This window comes from Bombus pascuorum, chromosome 9 (assembly GCF_905332965.1).
Source record: "Bombus pascuorum chromosome 9, iyBomPasc1.1, whole genome shotgun sequence".
In the NCBI taxonomy this organism is placed as follows: Eukaryota; Metazoa; Arthropoda; class Insecta; order Hymenoptera; family Apidae; genus Bombus; species Bombus pascuorum.
The window spans coordinates 9,350,690-9,372,177 of NC_083496.1; the positions used below are offsets into that span (position 1 = coordinate 9,350,690).

General features: G+C 38.1%; 1 protein-coding gene across 2 annotated transcripts in view; it reads right to left on the bottom strand.

Moving 5' to 3' along the window:
* The window catches only part of LOC132910691 (uncharacterized), a 125,949-nt gene extending 105,299 nt beyond the window's left edge, over nucleotides 1-20,650 (bottom strand). The window contains exon 1 of one of the 2 annotated variants that reach the window (XM_060966577.1): nucleotides 20,107-20,650. In XM_060966577.1, coding sequence (XP_060822560.1) covers nucleotides 20,107-20,120 — 14 coding nt within the window. In that variant the 5' untranslated portion in view covers nucleotides 20,121-20,650. Of the gene's footprint in view, nucleotides 1-19,937; nucleotides 20,059-20,106 lie in introns of those variants that run through there. The other variant, XM_060966575.1, reaches the window with a different exon arrangement.
* Nucleotides 20,651-21,488: the final 838 nt, after the last annotated feature.

The window sequence follows — 21,488 nt, forward strand, 5'->3', positions numbered from 1 at the left end:
TCTCCCAATTGCAGCAGTTCTCCCCTCCCCGCCTCCTCGTATTAATTTCCTCGCACAATTTTTCGACATCCTCGTTCTCGTTCTCTTTTTCCTCAGCCGTTAACGAGTGATAGTTGATTTTCCAGCAACGACCGTCAGACAATGAATATCCTTATGACTTCGTTTCTTTATTTTCTCCCTTGGCATTTGTTTGCAAGGATAACGACCCGGGCAATGCTGTATTTCCTTAAGCAAAAGAACGAAGTTTTACGACCCTGCTTTAAATAGTAACGAAGGCCGTTGGTGACGAAGAAAAGGTTTTCAGGATGTCTTCTGAAAATATTGCTGCGAGCAAACGACAGTTGTAGCGTGGAACGTTAGAGGTATTTGTCAGCTACAGCGTGGAACGTTAAAGGCTGTATCGTGGTGGAAAATTATGAAGACAGTCGATCTTTACCGATATCCGGGTTATTCGTTTAATAGAAACCACGATCAGACGTTTCTGAAACCTTGAAGCGCAAAAATGTATTGCGAAACGAATATTTTTTTACTGTTCGGTGGAACTCTGTCCATGTGAATTTGTCACACAAGAAACAGATGCGTAATAAATGTTAAATACGGCTTTAAATATGGTCCAGTGATCTCTACGATAAGTGTACTTATGTTAAATATCTTCTAATTTTTATATCTATTTTCAAACTTGGCCGATATAATCATGACAGTCGTGTATTATTACAATGTTAATGAAATTTCAAAATGTTTTATACAACGCGTAAATAAAGTTTCTTAGAAAGTAAATACACGAATGAATCTATATACGCACTGAATAATAATTTGCATAACCAAGAACAATTTGATATTAATGATGTAACGTAATTTAAAAAGTGATATTTTCGTACGTGTTCCGAATTTATTTTTTTTTAGGAACTTAAGTTAACTAGGCGCACGTATAAAGCTCTACTGTGTCCTATAAATAAATAAGTATATAATGAGAGAAAATAACCAACCCTGCGACGATATCTTCTCCCTTACCATTGTTGCGCCTGTTTATCGCGAATTCTATAACAAAATTCTACACTGTAACTGATTAGAAAATATCCTTCGATGGAGAACGTCTGGACGATCGGCGGGATGCTGAGCCGATCACGCTTATATGCGGATATACGGACGAGATAACGATGGAAGGGACGAGAATGGGGTGGCACCGTTACACGCTAACACAATTACTGGACACCAAGCGTTTCTGCTCTCCTACAACATGCTGCTCTACAATCTCGTCTCTGTGGCACAGAATGACATAGGGTTATTGCCATACCACAGGCTACTATCTGTTCTCACAGATCAGCTCGTAATTGTTACAAATCGCTCGGTCTTCTCGCAAACATCGATCCGCTGTGCAAGCTCACAAGTAGTTAGCCGTAAAGAGACGAGCTAACTAGTAGGGAAATAATGGCGTTGATTGGCCGAATTTTGGAGTTCCTGTTACTAGCATATAACATTCTAAATGTTTAAATGACACAAATTATTACAGGGAATGTTAACAAAAAATGTTTTCATATTTCTTGTTTGTATAAATCGATTTTTAAATATTACCACTTTCATAGTATTCCTATATGGGAAATAATTTCTCCTTTGTTACATAAAAGAAATTTGGTAGCCCATAAAATTAGTTAATTATCTATTTGTCCATATAAAAGTGATGACGCAATGTGCGAACATGAATATGCTAATAAACATTAAGTACTCGAAATGCATGCTTTTACTAGCAGAATTCCTCATTATTTCGTATTCAAAATTCCAATATAAATCCAGTTAATGCAGCTTTTCAACTTTATTTGCTAATTAATTAATTCTCGTCGTCGAGACTGCAGAAATAAAACTTTACTAATTAATCGATATTTCTTAATGAGATTACGGGGAAAGTAAACACAAGAAACAATCAATTTCATGCGTGATTATGTTTGAAATATACAAATAAACTGAACCGAAAGTCTTATTGGTAAGTCTCTTAATCGTTATCGCGAGTAATTACGTTAAACTCATTAAAATGCTTTGGGAGAAAAGAACACAAAAGAGCACTAGAGCTATTAACGCGGCATAGTAATAAAGAGGTAACGCGTCGTCGTTGTACTTAGTCGTTAGTTGAAACCAGCAATACCAGTGGATCATTCCGTGTGTAAAAGGGACAAGACATAGAATACGAAAGTACCTTGAGATGATTGAGCGAGCCTGGTAACCACCCTGAACCTAATTCCATTATGCGAAATGGTTATAAGGACTCGCTACTGCTATTATAATCAACATTACCAGCGTACGCAATAAATATACATTATTGTTATTATCGTTGGCTCACTCAGCGAAATCTCGCCATGAAGCACGTTCACGCGTATACATTTGCACTACGTATTGTTTATATCATTTTAACTGCGTGATGTTTGTTGCTTCGCGCCACTATAATGATTTTTCGTGCGAATAATTAAAAATCATATTACATGAAACGTGATAATTGATCTGAATTATTAAAACGATATAACGATATTAAAAAGACGATTCACCCATTAGAATTTTTGATTCATACAGGATAACGGTTCAAACTGTGTATAATACGATTTACTGTTCACGAGTATTACATATAAGCATGATTATATACTAAACGATATGGACTTCGGTTAATTGAAGTCATTAAAAAACAACAACATTAAATATAATTTTCAGATTACATTAGAGACAACCTCGTTAATTACGCACGCCCTTATATCCATATCTGCACAAATTATTTTAATGAAACCCATCCCATCATAGTCCGTATTTCACACGAAAGTTTCCGAAGCACGTGCACCGACTTTCGAAGTAACACATTTTACCTTTACCGCCGAAAATCTGATATAATTTTTCGGCGGATGCGCTAAAGACCGCCGTTTCGATGCAATACGTTAACCACATTTTCTCTTATGGTTGAAATTGCAAGAACTTGTACTCGAGTACCGGTTCCCGTCTTACAGATGTTATCAGGCGCCACTGCGATCCTCGCCACGTCTACCCTCGCGATTTTACAAAGAAGATGCTTCTGTTTATAGGATATCGATGCAGCTCCATGTTTTTTTAATCGCCGTTTAACGAACGCCAATCAAGGTCTCTGACTTTCTGTCAACGATTTATATGAGACTTATATATTATAAACAGAAAGTTGATGTGTTAATTATTGCGTTATTTAAAGTCATTCATCAGTAGCGTGTTATCTTCGCGTGATATAAATTGTGAAATATTAAAAACAAAGTTGGGAGTAGTTAATGAAGACGTATTTCAAAATATAGGGCGTTCCACGTTATTTCTCTTTAAATGGCACCTTAAATTTACCTGTATATTGTTGTTGTTATTATTAAAAAGTTATAAGAAAGAAAAACGAAATGTTAAGGCTACTTGCAATTAGTATCGTATACCACAGTATACTATCGAAAAAATGTTGCAAGTGACGTCCATATGTTTTCAAAATCCACTCTTTAATTTTTGATTTTCTTCAATCTCGGGTTGTTTCAAAGCTTCTTCATTGACACGATAAAATTTGAAACAATATCTTTGATAAATCAATTTTCATTAATTACGGATAACTCTTTGCCCTCTTGTAACTGCCCTTTATCCACTGCTTAAAATTCACATCCTCGCCTAAAGCAACCTCATTTGCTCGTTTCTTTTTGTCGAAAAGAAGATTGAATTAAATTAAATCGAATCTGCTGATTATTAATGCAAGGATAGACGGGATGATAGCATACATAGTTGAGCGCGGTGAAAAGCTGAAGACGCTTATCTCGCCGTGAAGCGAACGTGTCATGAAAAAAACCATCATTTATTTTCCTCTGGCGGGTATCTACTTGCAAATCACGATTTTCCGCGTTACATCGTACATGTAAATCGAGAACACGGCGCCGAAGGAGAGATTCCAACTAAAGATGTTGTCTGCGATCGCGGGATGAACCTTCGAAGAGGTTTGCAATCTCTTCGCCGTTGCGAAGGAAAGAGAGTTCGGACGGGAACCGGGAGATCACGACGATAATGATGATGACGGCGATTACGAGATGACGAGAGAACGATGAGGGCGCGAAGCATGGCAAAATGGCTCGTAAAACAAATCGACGAGACTCGTTCGATGTTGGCCAAGTTACAAAGGTGCGCCTCGGCCGTTTACGACCCTCGGCCGCGATCGTATCTCGACAGCCCGTTGACAGACAGGTTTAATATCGTTAGACCGTTTCATTTAGGATTCGTTTAAGCTCAGTTACATGCGTTGGCGCGAACGGTTTCATGCAAATAACGTCGTCTTTGGACTTAGGTTAATTATACGGACAACCACGCCATGCTGCAGGAGAAAAGGTTCGCGCGCTTTTCGTCTGTCACTTGCTCCAAATCTACTTATACCTATGTATATATGTACGATGCTATACTTGGATTTTCAAGCGTTTTGTACGATTGAGACTCAGTAATATTTCTTCTTTCTTTTACTGAGCGAATTTGAACCTTTGAAAGGGAATTCTTCGAAAAATTATTTCGCTCTGCACATCCTTCGTTATAAGAGGAAAATACGAATTATAAATATATTATCTTCTAAAGTTATTAGGTTATTATTGATTTTGTGTTTTAAATTATCATTAAGTTATAATAAAGTGTTTCGAAAATAGGGGAAATTATTAAAGATATAATTACAGACAATAATCTATCATTTATATTATTTATATTTATCGCTGTATAAAATTTCTATAGAGGTAAAGATAAAGATATATTCCCTCTCGACACGGTTTATATGTATTTTATATCATCGTTTATTATATGTATTTTACTTTATCGGTTCATATGTAGTACATATAACCGAACACATCTAAATCAATTACAATATAAAAGATAAAACCTATACTTGTCCTGTGTCAATGTCAATATTATAAACCAGTTGGACACATGTTAATAACTACATATCTCAATCCTATTGAAAAAGAAAATTGATCGATGCACAAGTGAATTGTAATATATTGTATCAACGTATAAATTACATTGAAAAATATCCATTAAACAGACTGACGAAAACAGAAATACTCGTTTGAAAGTAGCCTCCGCTATCGGTAATCGTAAGTAGTATAATCCGATTACAGCTCGACCGTTCACTAAAGGAAACGCGAAAGCCAGGCGAGTCACCATCACTCTATCTCGCGTCTTTTAAAAGAGCGCATTAATAAAATGGTAACTGGCTGCTGATGCTCCCAATATTGATGTTGATGAATAGTTCGAGCTACCGATATTCGCAGTCCAATTTGTTGCTACACGCGCATATTCCTCTTCAACGCGGATTAAGCCGCCTGTTGCTGGCTAACAAAAGGAAGAAAGAGAAGGTTTGGACATGTTTCAAAAATTTTGAAAACAAGCGTACATGTAACTTTGCGCGTAAAGGCGAGAAGAAAGGCGAGAACGGAATGCGAGGACATTGCTCATTAGCCACCGAGCAATCAGATTATAGAAGCTGCCTTGGCAAGCCTGGTGGCAGCCTGTTTCGTCCTCGGCTTGATTGGCCAGCGTCGATACTCTTCGCGAGACAGGGACCCTTTCCTAAGTATTTTATCGAGAACCACGTTCTCCATCGAGCGGTGTTTCAATGATTTTATTATTTGGCGCCTTGAACATCGCTGTGTCATTATGCAACGGCTCTTAAGCGTAAACCCCTTATCTGTTGTGCGGCGATTACTTTCGCTCGAACTTGAAGTACTTGTTCTTGCACATTATTGGCCACTTAATACGATCGTTATATCTTAACTCGTTTGCACCGGAGAACAGAATAGGTAGCGCTTCTCTAGTAGTTACGTATCGCGGGAGCAATGTCTGTTAAATGTTAGTTTCTTTTGTTGTTGTTTCTTGCTTTATGTTAAGATAAATGGGACATTATTTTAATAACCTGAACTTCATATTTAAAGCAGAGCTGTTCGTTACAACTTTGTGATATCCAGGAAATGGAAACGGTTATGAAACATATAAAGATCGTTCACGAACCAGCTAAATCATAGCTTATGCATTTTCGGGATAGCAAGTCGATACATATTAGCGTTTTTTACCATGCTTGTATGTATGAATTAAGAAAATTAATTTTCCAGTCGTAATCAATCTAATTTAGATATTATTGTGTCATATGCTTATAAAATAATTCCTAATCCATTGCTTTAGAATGAGAAACATATTCACCGCTTTAACTATGCAGAATAGAAATGTTAGAGGTAAATTTTATTAAGTTCAACAGCTATCCAAACGACAAAAAAGATTTGCTTTTAAAAATAATACAATTATGTATACGTTAAACTGTGTTTAATATTTCTCTCAAAAATCGATGATAAGTAAATATAAAGGTTTATTTTGCTCTATGTATCATAGCACATTTATTTTTACTCAGTATTAAGTTGTTTTACATTATGCAAGAAGCTAGTAATGATATATTACTTCAGCAACGGATTTTATGCGCTTCAATTCATAAGCTACTCCATAATTCCATTGATAAATCTATCGATAAAATAGTAACATCTAATACAGTTTTCTATCAAATACAGGGAATTGTACAGATTATTCGCTACCTTAAATGTTCGACGATCGCGTTTTATTTACTTTTCCATAAATAAAAGATCACAAACGGTACAAACTGGCACAAACACCTTCAGCGTATTCAATATTAAAACCGATACATCTTCCTACGATCTGATAAGCGAAAACGTATGCTCCGTAAAAAGCACGCATCTTGATATAATGAAGACATTGCCACACTCCCAGGCGACACGATGTAGCTCGGAAACCGTTACAATTACATCGAAATATTATGAAGTATACTGAAAGTTATAATTACATTGTTGAAACGAAATTGATCGTTTCGAAGTTAAAGCGGTTCCTCGTATATCAAATTAGTAGTGAAACGATGGGCATGTAAGGGCACGACGAGCGTACGCGTGTAAGCGAAACGACGATAAAGAGGACAAGCACGATGAAGACGAGGAGAATGTTTCTTACGAAAGATAGACCATCAAAGGAGGGGGACAGGTCGAACGTGTGGTCAAAGGAAGGAGGAAGAGAGATCAAGACGCGAAGCGAGGACCGATCAATCGAGGCGAAGTGACAGGTGGCCGGTGGTATCGCGAGCATCGACATGACGACAAGTGCCTTGCACACCGTTCCGAATTACCTGCGGGGCTATAAAGCGTCTCTTCATTTCGCTGACGTAGGTATACTCGTAACAGTGAGTCGGACCGAAACATGCTTGACAAACGCAACGATCTCGTAGGTCTTTAAATTGAACGTTACTTCGAAAGTAAGCTAATGAGTGAGCTAAAAATATATCTCTTTACATTAGGTGTAGAAAGGAACGATCAGCTCTTTGTTTCATACTCTGTCTACTTGCTGTTGTTGATTAAATGTGTCTTCGTATCTAAACATTTTATTATATTACGTGTGCGAGAAAGAAGCCTATGCTTCAAGTTTTATATTGCGAAGGAAATACATTTTCATTTTCGTAAACCACCGAAGTATCGAGGCTGTTCATATGATCTACTGACTACCTTTTTACTTATTGGCTATTTCTATTCAATTATTGGATAATTTCAAACCTGAAAACTTCTCTTCTAAGCACCTTCTCGCACTAAATATTTGCAGATGATTCTAATATTAGACGAGGAATTAAAAGAAGGAAGAATATAATCCATTCGCTAATTTGATTTTAGGCATCTGACGAAAGAAACCTCAGAAAATACATTGATTTATTGAATTGCAAAAATAACAATGTTTCGCACAAACGATGCAAGAGCGGTTAAATCGTAAATAGAGCGTATACTAAAACTGTGCTATTACATCGCGGTAACGTTTTATAAAGTCGTGGGAAATGAAAGAAGTGGCGGAATGGCAAAGGAGCGGAATAGATGTTGTCGCGGCTAAATTGAGATGGTAATTTTTCGTTGGTAAGTACAACGCCGCAAAGAACCCCGTCATCGTGCTCATGTGCAAAAGAGGCGGTCGCGAGAGAGACTGCGAGCAGATGGATTAATGTAAAGGCGTACGACCCTAACAAGCGAATTATCTCCGAGATATATTGTGCCGCTTCACGGGTGGTTAACTCCGCGCGAGCAGTCCTCTCAAGAAAGAGGAAGAAAGTAAGAGAAGGACGAAGATGAAAGGAAGAAAATGAGAGAAAGAGAGCAAAAGAGAGAAGCAGAAGAGTCCCAAGAGTACCGATGACGAGCGGTAAGAAAGTAGGAGGAGGAAAAAGAAAGCGAGATCAAGCAGCTTCCAAGTTGAGATGACTGTGGCCTGCCTCCTTCCGCCTCGTCCCCGTCGTAATGCCTTGTAAGCTCTACTAATCTCCTTACCGGTCTTCTCTCTTGTTGATTTACCGAGATGTTTTCATTGTCTTTGCTGACTATAGCAACCGATCGTAAAAAGTCGCGACAAGCGGTCTTTACAGCGAACGTTATCCGTATCTATGTGCTGTCGATGCGATCGTTCTCTAAAAGAACCCGATCTGATTCCACAGCACGCTCAGTTTATGCGATTCCATCGACTTTTCACGTTCACTCTAATCGTAAGAACTTTTTGATGATCCAGTAAAGTTTCTTTTCGTGTCGACATGGAAAATGTTCACGATCGATTTTCAGATACGTGATCGCTACGATAATTTGTGTTTTGACGCCTCTGATTTTAGTAGAGAAATTATATAGCGTTGTCTAATTGGATCGTGCAATTAATTGTGAAATTGTTAGTTAGATCGATGATTCGATTAATTACAACGTTGAATTGATGATCGAATGATTTTAGTCAGTCCGCTTTAACTTGTGGTCTTATACAAGAAGAAAGTAGGTTTAATAAAATTCATTATGCAATTATATTGACGCTGTCACAAGAGAAGATCTTACGATAATTTTAACTCTGTCGTTATATACATATGAAACTCTAGTATATCAATTAAAAATTTCTCCTTAAATAAATTCCTACAACGAAAAAGCTACTCGATATCGGTAAAAGTAACGTAGTTTTATATAACACACGGTTAAATGATAACGTGAAAAAGACATATTTTCGTGCAAACAACGAGAAATGTGTTAATACGTTATCTCATTCATGGTTATAATGGCAAGCTACTACAAGAGCAATAAATCAACTCGTATTGCATCGTGTTTCTTTTACCTGTTGTTTATTAGCTCCAGACAAAAGACCTGACAATAAACACACGAGTTTTTATCGTACCACGACGTTATTACCGTAGCAATCGTAAATTTCCAAGCGATGTACCAACGTACATCGAGACAAAGACAAAATGTCCATCGCAATAATTAACACGAGTATCTAACTCTCTGGTGTCCTAATTATCGTTCAGGCGTCCGAGAGGAGAGTTTAGTGACCCTCACCCGATTTGCAGAAAATCCAGTCAAAAGCTTTCTGCCGCTGCAGATACGTAGAAGCTTGGAATCTTTGGTTCGGTGGAGCGACGACTTTTTCTTGGAAGAATAATATTTTCTTATGACGAGCGGAGAGAGGAAACAAACTCTCTCCTCGTGTCCCAACCTACCACGCCGATCAATGGGGGAACCGAATCCGCCTCTGCGTCTCCGCGATGAATTTTTCCACGGCACGCACCGACGAGCAGAGAATATAATGGCGGTACATTGCACCCCGAACATAAATTCTACGATCAAAGTGCATCGCGTCGCACCAGGGCGAACTTTAAGGATTTTATGTGATTAAGTTCTTCTACGTCTCTCGCTCTTTTCCTTGGATTCCACCTTTCGTCTATCTCGTTCGTTTTCGTTCGTTCCACGAGTGATCCAGCTTAACCCTTTCTTTCTCTCCTCTTATCGTTTCACTCGTACACCCTCTCCTTCCCACACACCCCCGCTTTCCTCTGTCGGCTGTCTTCTTTTCTTTATCTCTTCGTCACTACCACTGTCTCCGTCATCGATTGGCCACCTCGTTCCTTGGCGTATACCATTCCCGTGTCCATTCTTTTCTAGGCCGGTAGTACGACGCGATAGATCCTAGCGCTTTATCGAGTTCGACTCCAACACGGACGACAAATCGTCCAAGTTTTAAGTATTTTCAAAAGGAATCTATCCTGCGAAAATATCGCGGACCCGATGTTCAGACACGCTCCCAATACTTGTGCGATAGCGAGTAGGTGGTAGTATCGGAGAGTTTGCACGGAGAAAAGAAGAAAAGGGGGGTGGAAAGGCGAGAGAAGGACAGAGTAGAGAGGGAAAGGGGAAAGAGATAGAAAGCCGAGGAAGCTGGCCATAAAATACGTGTGCATGGATGCATTTACGAAGTCGCAGGCTCGTGGTAACCAAGCCGAGTTTCTGCAGGATGAGGGATGAGGGTGTAGCAGGAGCGGTTGGTCCCTCTTCTCTCTCACGTAGTAAAGTTGCTGCCAGTTGTTTTCCAGAGGTACAAATTTATAACTTCGTCTCGCTTCGAGAAGTTCGAAGAGAACGAACGAAAAGTCATCGCAACCAGAGTAGGGGATTCGATATTAGTTTTTCGTAGACGAATTGGCAACGCGTAGCCTGGTTACGTGCGGTTTGTTCAATTAGCACGATCAGAATGGATAATATTCGTCTCGACCCACTTTTCACCGAGATCTTGACCAAGTTTCTAGTAGACGGTATATTTCGAGCGAAGTTTCAATAACGACGATAAGAAAATTTGTACGATGTGGCTATGGTCGTTAAGGAAACTATGTAGGTTACGGTAAATCTAGGCATTTCTCGTTGCGTTTCAAACGTGAATATTCAGGTTCTTCGCGCGATTCGCGGGCCAAATAACTGTGTATCCGCGAAAAGACAGAAGCCAATGAAATTGCAATAACGATAATACTGATTTCTAATAGAAATTTAACATATCAGGAACGTAAATAAAATAAAAATATTTCGTTCAATTTTGTAACGGAAATCATTTTTCTCCTGTCAAGTAATCGAAATCTTTTTAATCTCACAATTTACACAAAACATCGAAACTTCAAGAATCTTGTCACGTATAATTTTTGAAACTGCAAATAAAATCTTAATAATAATAGAAAGGACAATAACACTACAAACGAAAATTCTAAGTAAAAAAATATTAACGATATATTGAAAATATTATAGACTCAAATATTTCTTAATTTCTTAAAGGAAGAAATACAGAAGTAGTGAAATTTTTATTCGGTTTTATGTCATTTCTACGAAATATCAAAATACGTCTACAACACTTATCACGTATGATTTTTCAAGAAGAAAATAGCATTTCCATCTTATCCTCTAGCGAGGTAATATTGTAAAGGAAAACCCTAATAAGCAAAAATTAGTACATCATGCGGTCGGCAACTCGAATGAACCGTATCGGAGATTTTCTGGAAACGTGGTTAGCCCTGTTATTTTCTCACATTGGTACCGTGACGCGTCGTAATTTTCACTCGGCTAAGAATGACCAGGCCTTCAGGCGTCCGGAATTCAAGTCGAAAATTGTGCTAATCCCTTTAAAGTGACCCGTGTTCCGAATGATCGGTCGGCGAGGCGTAAGTAACACAACAGGTAGGTAGAAACAGAGGGCCACCGTGATTCTAGAGAGGAAGAGAGGGAGAAAGATAGAGGTTGAAAGAACAAAAGCAACGCCCAAGCTCTACAGGTGCTCTCGTGAGTGGCTTTTCGTTCGTTTGGATAACCGCGGACGAGTCGCCAAGGCGTTAGAGCAAACAGCAACCAAGACGAACTTTCTAACGCTACGCTAACGCCGCTGGTTGGCCCCCTTCTTCTTCAGTCCCTCCAAGGTCTCCACTCTTTTATCCTACCTGTCCATTTTCAACCGCGAAACTGTCAGTTGTCTAGAAAGAATGTAGGTTTAATTTACGAGGAGGACACTTCGCAGAATCATTCTTGTCGGATTCATTCAATATTCCTTCACTGTATTTAATTTTAAAGCAAGGATGAAGTCAGTGTGAGAGAAATGTGATGAAAGGATTTTTGATATTGCTTAGACAGTGATGACAGCTTTGAACAAATTTAATTAAGAGGACGATATGTATATTGTGATTTTTATTGTATTTTATATACTTTTATTTTATACTAACAATTATATTTGGATAAAGATTGATAATTAAGAGAATTTCATTTGTTTTGATATTGCTGTTTTGTATCGATTTTAAAGGGATAGAGAAATATCAAATTTATATGGAAATGAAAATATTTTATATAAATTACATAGTGTTTTGTAATTTATATAAAATTGTTTAAAATAATCTATAAACTTTTGATTATTTCTCAAAATATAAGATCCGTTATTTGCAAACGGAGTACATGTAAGTAAAGGCAAATACTCGTACGTACGGCAATCAACACGTTTCGATTTGTTTGCTCTTATCACGTTTCACGTGACTATGACTTACTCGGTAAAATTGCAATGTCACTTCACAGCTAACGTACACACAACTGAAAAGAATTAATAATTCTTAAATAATTGGATTAAAGTATTTGAATTCTAAAAATTGATTCATTGAATAAAATAATCATTTCAAAGGAGAAATAGAGAACAATTAAAATTAATATCAAACGTACGAAACCTACTTTCTTCCGCAACATAGACTCAAGAAACGATCTGAAAAGGATAATACGTTAAAAACAAACCCTTGTTTATTTATTTACTAGAACCCCACAGATATTATAAATTGTATCCTGGGCTTGTGTCTTTTTTAATTTATAAAAGGTTCCTAGACTACGTAAAAGAATAATTAAAAAAAAAAGAAAGATCAGAGAGAACAAGCCGCTTAGATTAATACGAAACGTGCAGAAGTTCGAACGGAGTAAAAAACGTGAGAAACAACTTTGAGAATGCACCGTATAGATGATCTTTCGTGGGAGTGATAGCAGGACAAGCGCATTGGCCGGTTCGGTCCATAGGGATCGTCAAGGACCGTTTTACGATCGCCGATGAACACAGATCAACAATCGGGAGGCGATAGCCGTCTCAATGAGCCGCAGTAAACTGACTTTATTGTGGGATCTAAAGTGCAGAATATCCGACCTGCTCAAAGAAGTGCGAACGCGTCTCGTAACGGCACCTGACCCGCTCCTACCGGATGCACTTTAAATACTGGTACCAAACAATGGGCTGGACCGCGCGACGCCGGAATATGATTTACAGTACAATTCCTGCGACGCGGAACGTAAACAGGTACACAACGCCCACTACTTCACGTTGTCGATATATAAATCGTGAGATGTCGCAAGTTTCGGAATGAAAATGGTGATACCCCGTTACGCAACCAGTTTGTCCGTGCACACGCGAATACTATATCATTTTGTTAGTTACTGCGCTCGTAGAAGCGGCTATGTGTGTTTTGCGAATTTAATTATTCGATAAACTCAATAAAATACTTTTGTATATAGAATCACGAAAATATTCCAGCACTAGTAAAAGATTTTATAAGTATATTATGTGTATTATGGGAAATTGTTACTCTTACAGGACTTGATTATATTGGGCAAGTTTAATACAAATCAGAAAGTACATTATAGAAATTATAAGATATTTGGTACAAATATATGTAATTAGATTAAAAATAGACAGACAATTATCTGTTATACTTGAGTATACCAGTAAATCTGAATACTCAGTTGGATCGTACTTAACGCTATTCTACGTTTGAGACAACTGTTCATACTACATTATGTTATTAGCAAGTTTATGTTTGCAATAAATGTCACGTTATATCTGTATACATTTTCAGATTTGTTCCAAATTTTACCAACACGATCATGGCAGCCGTATCTCGTTACGGTGCTAATGAAATTTCAGAATGTTTTACACAAGACGTACAACATGAGCCATAAAAGACTTTCTATGTTAAGTGTTCAAATACTTTCATACGAGCCAGTGTACCTTACTTGGTAAGATTTAGTAGAGAAGATCCTTTTAACGAAATGAATGCATGAAATTAAATGTAATACCGATAATAAGGTAAAGAGATTCAAGTTACAGGAATTAAGTTGCTTGAATCCAGGTAACTCGGCTGAATAAAGCTTAATCGTTCGATAAATTCAAAATATTCCGTATATAGCTTATCCAGTAAGATTCAGTGGAGAGAGCTCTTTAATGGAATGAATACAAGGAACTAAAAGAGGTTAATAGTACGAAGCGCTGAATATGTACTTCGATCGGGCGTTTACCCCTGCTTGTCCGAATATATAACCACCGCCTCGGAGTTTATTTTTCAAATGTCGGTCAACGATGGGAATAATATAATTCGGAATAATATCGGACTCGATAATAATAATATCTATGCTAATTTTTCAGTGTCTTTTACTATCAGTCCCGTTCACCTTTCTCGTATCGAGACCGATACAAACAAGTTACAAGGGGATAAGCTTCGTTTTGTTCTCGATAATAGCGAACTTGCTTCCAACATCGAATCGGGGAACAGATTATAATATAATAATTGCGAAATTATAGAAATAAGAAGCTTATTGTTCGTTTGAAAAATAAGAAGCTTATGCAAAACTCTTATTGCTTGTCGAGTCTGTTTAAGCGAACTGTTTACAATATGAGAATGTATAATATTTATACATATCGCACAACAATTTCAGCGTTTTAGAATATTAATACTAGAGGGTATTGATACTTAATTTATGGTCGTCCTTCTTCGCTAGAAATGAAACCAGTGACTTAGTTTCGTTCCGTGATGTTATCCCGAAGAAAAATTGGAGAAGAAAAGAAAGCCAAAAAAGATAATGTCGCTGTATGCTCCCTTGCTATCTCACTATCCATTATTTTTCTTTTTAAACGACTTTTTGGCCAGGTCTTTTCAATCATGACGAATAAACTTGTTACTCGATGTTATTGAATTTGAGAATTGACCGGAAGTATAAAAATTTATGTAGTATTTCATTCAGAGGAATTTTTGTTCCTACAACGAATAGTAATAAATGAAACAAATATTGGCACCATTTTTACTACCTTGGCAAAGTCAGTCTATTTATACACAGAGTGATTCAACAATGCTAGCATACTCGTATTATATCAGTAAAAAAAAAAACATCACATTGCCCTATGAATATTTTATAAGAAAGTTATAACGAAGATTAACAATTCAGGTAATAACGAACTGGTTTTTTATTCGATAATTCGCAAAAGTAAATTATTCGCATTTATATCAGTTCCATTTTCAAGTATTCTTCACATTCATTCCTAACAAATCTCAATATTTTTCTGATAAACTATTTCGTTAAAATACGCCAGAAATAAAAATCCAAGCCTCGTATGGATCAAACGAATGCTCATTTGTCAAACTAAAAGTCATCGAATAAAATCATTTCCTATTTCTTCATACTTTTCTTATTACTTTTTAATATACAGCATTTATGATCTTATGTTACTCTTATTTTCACTTTCACTAGCATGATTTGACAAAAAGTGCCTGAATATCTTCTATATTAAAAGAACACTTCGTAAACTAAATTATTTTACACTTTGCTTGATAAATAATTTAACAATACGATAATATTACGTTAAGAAACTGAACTATAAGACTCCAAACTATACCAGTCCCTGAATGATCGATAGTTGAAAACTTTATCTCGTATATTTCACGATATTATTGGAATTCACTGGAGACTACTTCGCGCAACATTCCTTTAAGTTAGCGATGTGACGAAAAGAATGCGAAACTTACTTTTCAATGGTAAAACTCCTCGAATGCTTTCTCTATATCGATGTCTATATGAATATAACGCGGATCCTTCTTGCATTTGTTTTATGCGGACCGACATCGAATCCCGGGCTTTAAATTCGGTGAACTTACTACCGTCAATGACGCGTGCTATAGAAACGCGGTACCCAGTCGGGCGCAAAGGGCGAACGTCACGTTACTTTACATTCTTTGCCGAATTTTACGACGTAGCTGTACGTTGTAAAAATCAATATAGGGAATTCGTATGTACATGGCAGCAAAGTATCGGAGCAAAAGGTTTCGCGAACAGAAACTTTCAGCTCGAAAAGGGAATCGCAACGTCTTCGCAATTTCTCCCACAGTTTCTCTCTTGTATTACAGATTGTAAAATTTTTTAAATATTTAGATAAAAAATTTTTTATTTCACAGCACTAGGTATTTTGTACATCGTATTCGAATATAAAATGGATGAAATACGTTTGTTGCGAGTATATAATACTGCGTATTCTCTTACGTACTCTATTGTATTCGCGAGTTTACGTCATTTTTGTAGGAAAGTTCTTTAAAATACTTTGTCATTTCGTACCATTTCTACGCTTCTCTAGCTACGTAAAAACTCGTTATTTGCGCATGCTAACACTTGGAACAAATAATAACCGAATCATAATGATGTTTTGCTGAAGGAGTGTTATTTTCCATTTCGAGGAAAGTAAAAAGATTGAGAATTGCTTGCGAGAGTGTTGACTCGTGAATTTCTTTGAAACACGTTTCTAATTCTTCTCTACTTTGATATTTCATATCTTTTTCCCTTTACTAAGTTGTTTCGTGGTCTTGCAATTAAAATATACGACTGCTTGCTTTCCTTGGAACATCTAAAAGCTGTTCGTTAAAAGCATATAACGTAAAAGAATCTGTACTCATAAAAACATTTTTACAGATAAACAGATGGAAAACTGATAAACAATATTACATAATAAAATATCAATTGTTCCAATTAAATATAATAACGTCGTTAAAATGAATACGCAATATGCGATTAGTGTCAACGACAATATTAAATACATTCCTAAAAGCAAAATGTAGTGTCTTAAAGTAAAATTACCGTAAACTACAGAAATACTATTCTAAAACCGATCCAAACGTTATCAAAATACGATATCAACAGCGATACCGTATCACGAAATAGCCTATTGCAAGAATAAGGGGAGCATCGTACTATCTATGACCGAGTGACCTTTCACACCTATAAATAACATTTCCAAATTATGTCCAAAAAAAAAAACTATAATTCTAGTAGCTTTGTTCAGCTCCAAACTCTTCTTAAAGAAAGAAGCAGCCGTGAAGGCGCTGCTTTCGACAAAGCTGCAAATAAATAACGACCTCCCTGTCGACTAAATGTCAATCTCGGTAAAAAAGTGCAAGCCGTCGAACAAGCTACATACACAAGGTACATTTTAGGGAGGCTCTATGTTGAGAGCGGTGCATCGATTATCGAGGAAGTATTTACGATCAACTATGGACGCCGATAATGTGGGCGGTTTAGCTCGTGCGAACGTGCACACTGCACACACGTAATCGAACATTTATGAAGTGTCCATGGTAATAATGAACCGTGATTATAATGCACACGTCTGAAGAAGTGCGTCTCGATGCGACGGCACGAACTCGGTTACACTGTTCAGGGTGAACGAGTCAAGGCCCCTGTGTTACTCTCTTCTGCATCTTGCTTTTTCTTTCTCTCTCTTTCTGTCTCTTTCTGTCTCTTTCTTTCTCTTTGTGTGTGTGCCCACTATCCTATAGCTTGCAACGACCCAGTTTTGTTCATCTCCAAGATACGACGTGAGTACAAGTACAAATGGGAGAGTGGGAGAAGATAAAGAGAGGAAGAAAGAGGGAGGGCAGATGGGGGAGAAAAAAGAAGTAGGAAGATCCAGGAAACAGAGAGAGCGCAAGCAGGTAAGCGAGGAATCGCGATTGGATCTGTGCCAATTCCTCTCGGCAGATACGCCGATTTGAAATTCAACGCGATGAAAGGTTTGCCTTCTCTTCTCTTCTTCCCATCCCTGTTCGTCCACTTCTCCTTCGTATTCTAGCGCGCGCTTTCGGCCGCGTCCAACTCGCTAAACTAGTTCGACCCTGTAATATACGCGGACTCTAAAGTATATATCCCAGTTCGCTAACCCAGAGACCGGAAGCACTGGCAGCCTTTCAAGTTTGGCAGGTTCGAAATCCTTTTAATTCAGATTGAATTCTTAATCGGCTGAAGTATTTTTTTTCTAATTTCATTAACCCCTCCGGTGGTAATGGAGGAGCAGAGGATGTCCTGTAGACCGAGTTTCACGTGGGTGATAGCGTTATTTGGAAGTGGCGAAGTCAAAGATAAATGCACGTTTACGTTTCGTTGTGAAATATTAGCATTCGTGAATCGTCCGCTACGATTCGCCGTAGTGACGCAAGAGTTTGATTGGTTTATGAGAAAATTTGATTCTATGTACTCGAAACGTGTGCAACGTGCAATTTTTAAAGAGTAGTATTTAAAAATTAGGAAATTTAAATTATATTCATTTAGAACTTAATACAAGAACTAAATTGTCGAAACTTTTTCATGTCACCCAAGAGTGAATGTCTAACGCGTGTCTAATTTAGGTACCGAAATATATAGAATGTACGTATACATTTCAACTGCAATTTTTCTTCATACAATCACTTGAATTGATAATTATAATATATTTAAATATGTTTAGAATCCCTGATCCTAGTCTACCATATAGTAAACTACTTTCTGATAAAAGAAAATTCTATCTTGAAGATTCTATGTCAAAACTTCCCTTAATGTATTTGCTTCAGCATAAAAATATAATACAAAAAATTGATTCTATCTAAGGCATACATTTTTCCGCATTTGTATGAAACACAATCGATCGTATTATAATAAATAAAGACAAAAGAAGAAAATATATGTAGTGTTATCCAGGAATTTATTACTTAGAAAAGAATGTGATATGAGGGAAGCAAAAAAAAAAAAAAAAATAGAAAAAGAAAGAATGTATCATGTATCAGTGTGAATGTGTGAACGATTCATGCGTAATGTTCTTATATAAGACTGGTTTAGGTTTGTAGGGGTCGGAAGACGGAAGCAGATTAAATAGAAACGGGTCGTCGATCACGGATTCTTTTGGAAATTCACCCCCCTTGCAAAGTCGCGCGTTACATGGCTCTTTGTACGGCTAGAGAACAACAAAATGAGGGGCAAGCGAGAACGTCGTTGACTCGGAAATATCGCGAAGGGTCTCGCTTTTGACGAAACTTCACGAGCCGTAAGAGCCATCATTGCGCGTGCAAGTATGTGTCACAAGGGATCGAGATGTTTCTTTCGTACGAAACTCTCCGTCTCGGTAATGTGTTGAACAAGTACGTGAAAACCCCCAACAGGGAATACGTTTTTGTCTCTGTAAAAACAAGTCGCGAATTTGTTGCGACAACTATCCGATTGCTCCATCTTGGGAACTAATCCTGTGCACTTGGAAATCTCCGTTGCAATCCACTTATTGCGTTAATCCGCTGACACGCGCGTATTTTCGACGCAGCAAACAAGAAAAGACATCTTTTGGACGGAACCTTTTAATTTCACGGGATAGAAAATGAGAAGATTACTACAGTGGAATAAGAATGCGAAAATGCAACGAAGGATAGACGAGTCCATTTCATCTTTAATTTAATTTTATGTAATTTCCCCGCTAAGAAATGCTTTTATTTGAGAGACAGATACGACCTTGCTCCAATCAAAGGAGATTTCATAGTCGATACGAAAGTGTAAGCACTTTGAAGAATTAGAAAAAATTCTTAAGTTAAAAAATTATCATACAGTTATAATTCTACAGAATGTTATAGTTGTAAAGGTGTACCAACAATAGCAATTTGTTACTTACCACAATGTATAGATCAATGGTTTGATTATGTGCGAATTATATTTTTAAAAAAATGCACACAGCTAGCTTTAAATTTGTAAAAATCATTTCCTTATAAATTATAAGAATAATAAAAATGTAAAAAAAGAAAGAAAGGAAAGAGACACAGCTTCTTTTTGCGTAACAAGTAACATAAATATGAAGCAACCGTAAATGAACCGGCATTTCGATCAACAAAAAATCAGCACAACGAACACAGATCGTTCAAGTCACATTTTTTAATTAAAATTTCCATCGAAATATTCACTACTAAAAATCATCGAAATTGTAAGCGTGTAGTTAAAATCCGTTACCGTGTAAAAAGTACGTGACAAATCCTCGATTGTATCCACATCGCGATCGCAAGTGTGTCCCGTGAGTGTTGCCTCGTAAGGTGTCGGGTGAGAAATCAAGTAGAAAAGTGAGAGAAGCTCAGCTTATCGAAGTAACTACGAAGACACCACGTACATTTCGTGCACTGACCTTATAACGAACATGTGTCTCCCGTGGTCCCTGGATGGACAGTCATTGGGTCTCACACGGGGTGGCTCGTAGCAGTCAGACGACGGTGGTTTAAATATGTATTCACGCACGCACGCACCGTGCCGGCACGACCTTGACGTGGCGGGTACTTGGCGACGGACACGCGTGCACGCAGCGCGCCGTCGTGGGATCCTCGTGGCCCGTCCGGATAGATCCACGAAAGATCGAACAGGTTCGAATCTTCCGTTAGCCGTGTCGATCCTCACCGATTACTTTCTCTTCGTCAACTATATTTCCTTCGTTCTTTCGTTTCGCTCGAACTTTTCTTGGTCTCGTTTCTTGCTGTCGTTCTCCGAAATCACCGAAATCACGGGGTAATCGAGACGATGACGACGACGCGAGAACACCAGGAAGGATGACAAGGAAGACAACGACAGATGAAAACGAAGACGAAGACGAAAACGAAGACGACGAGGACGACGACGACGACGGTGTCTCGTGGCGGTGGTCGATAGCGCGGCGCTCTACTGACGTCGCGACGCTTCGTCGTGTCGTGGCCCGCGGCTCCTACTCGCCCTCCCTCCGCTACCCCCCACGACGACCCACGACGCCCTCAACTCACTCCGGAACAACCCGGAAACTGACGAACCTCCACCCCCACTTCTGAAAACTACCCTTATTTTCTACCCCCACCAATACCGCCGCCCCCGCCGCTACCACCTCCACCACCCCCACCACAGTAACAGGCCGTCACCGCCGCCGCCACCCTTGCACGAAGGACGAAGGACGACGCGATTCGACTCTATCACGCGGAGGAGCTTTCCTCCTACACTGAGACTCTTTTTCTTTTCGTATTACTTTCTTCCCGAAAGGCGGACCGGTCTCTCTCTCTCTCTCTGATTTGCTGCTCACCGACCTCACCAACTAAAGATACGCGTCATCGACCAAAAGCCACTTCCGATCAGCCGATTTCTGGTTCACTGGATCCGTGACATTCGCGACGTTTTTGATTTCATTGACGTAATAAGCGTTACCATCGCGAAATACAAAGATTCCGCTTCGGTGAATTTTATTTAGGTACAGATCATCGAATTCTCTCATCTAGTCCGTTATGCGAAAACGTGTCGGTTCGAGTAAAACGATTTCGTTCTTGTCAAGCAATTGCATCAGATTATGGGTAGCTGTGGTATTCGTCTTCTTTCTGCTAACTAATAACTTTGTAGAATTTTTCTGTTTGATCGTAAAAAGACTAGTTTTCATTTATCAGTGTATAATCGGCTTTTACTTTCCTCTCGATTTATAAAAGAAACTTAATCTAGATTCTATCAATGACATATTCCTCAATCGCAGGATACGTGACATTTTAAATTTCATTGTTGGAG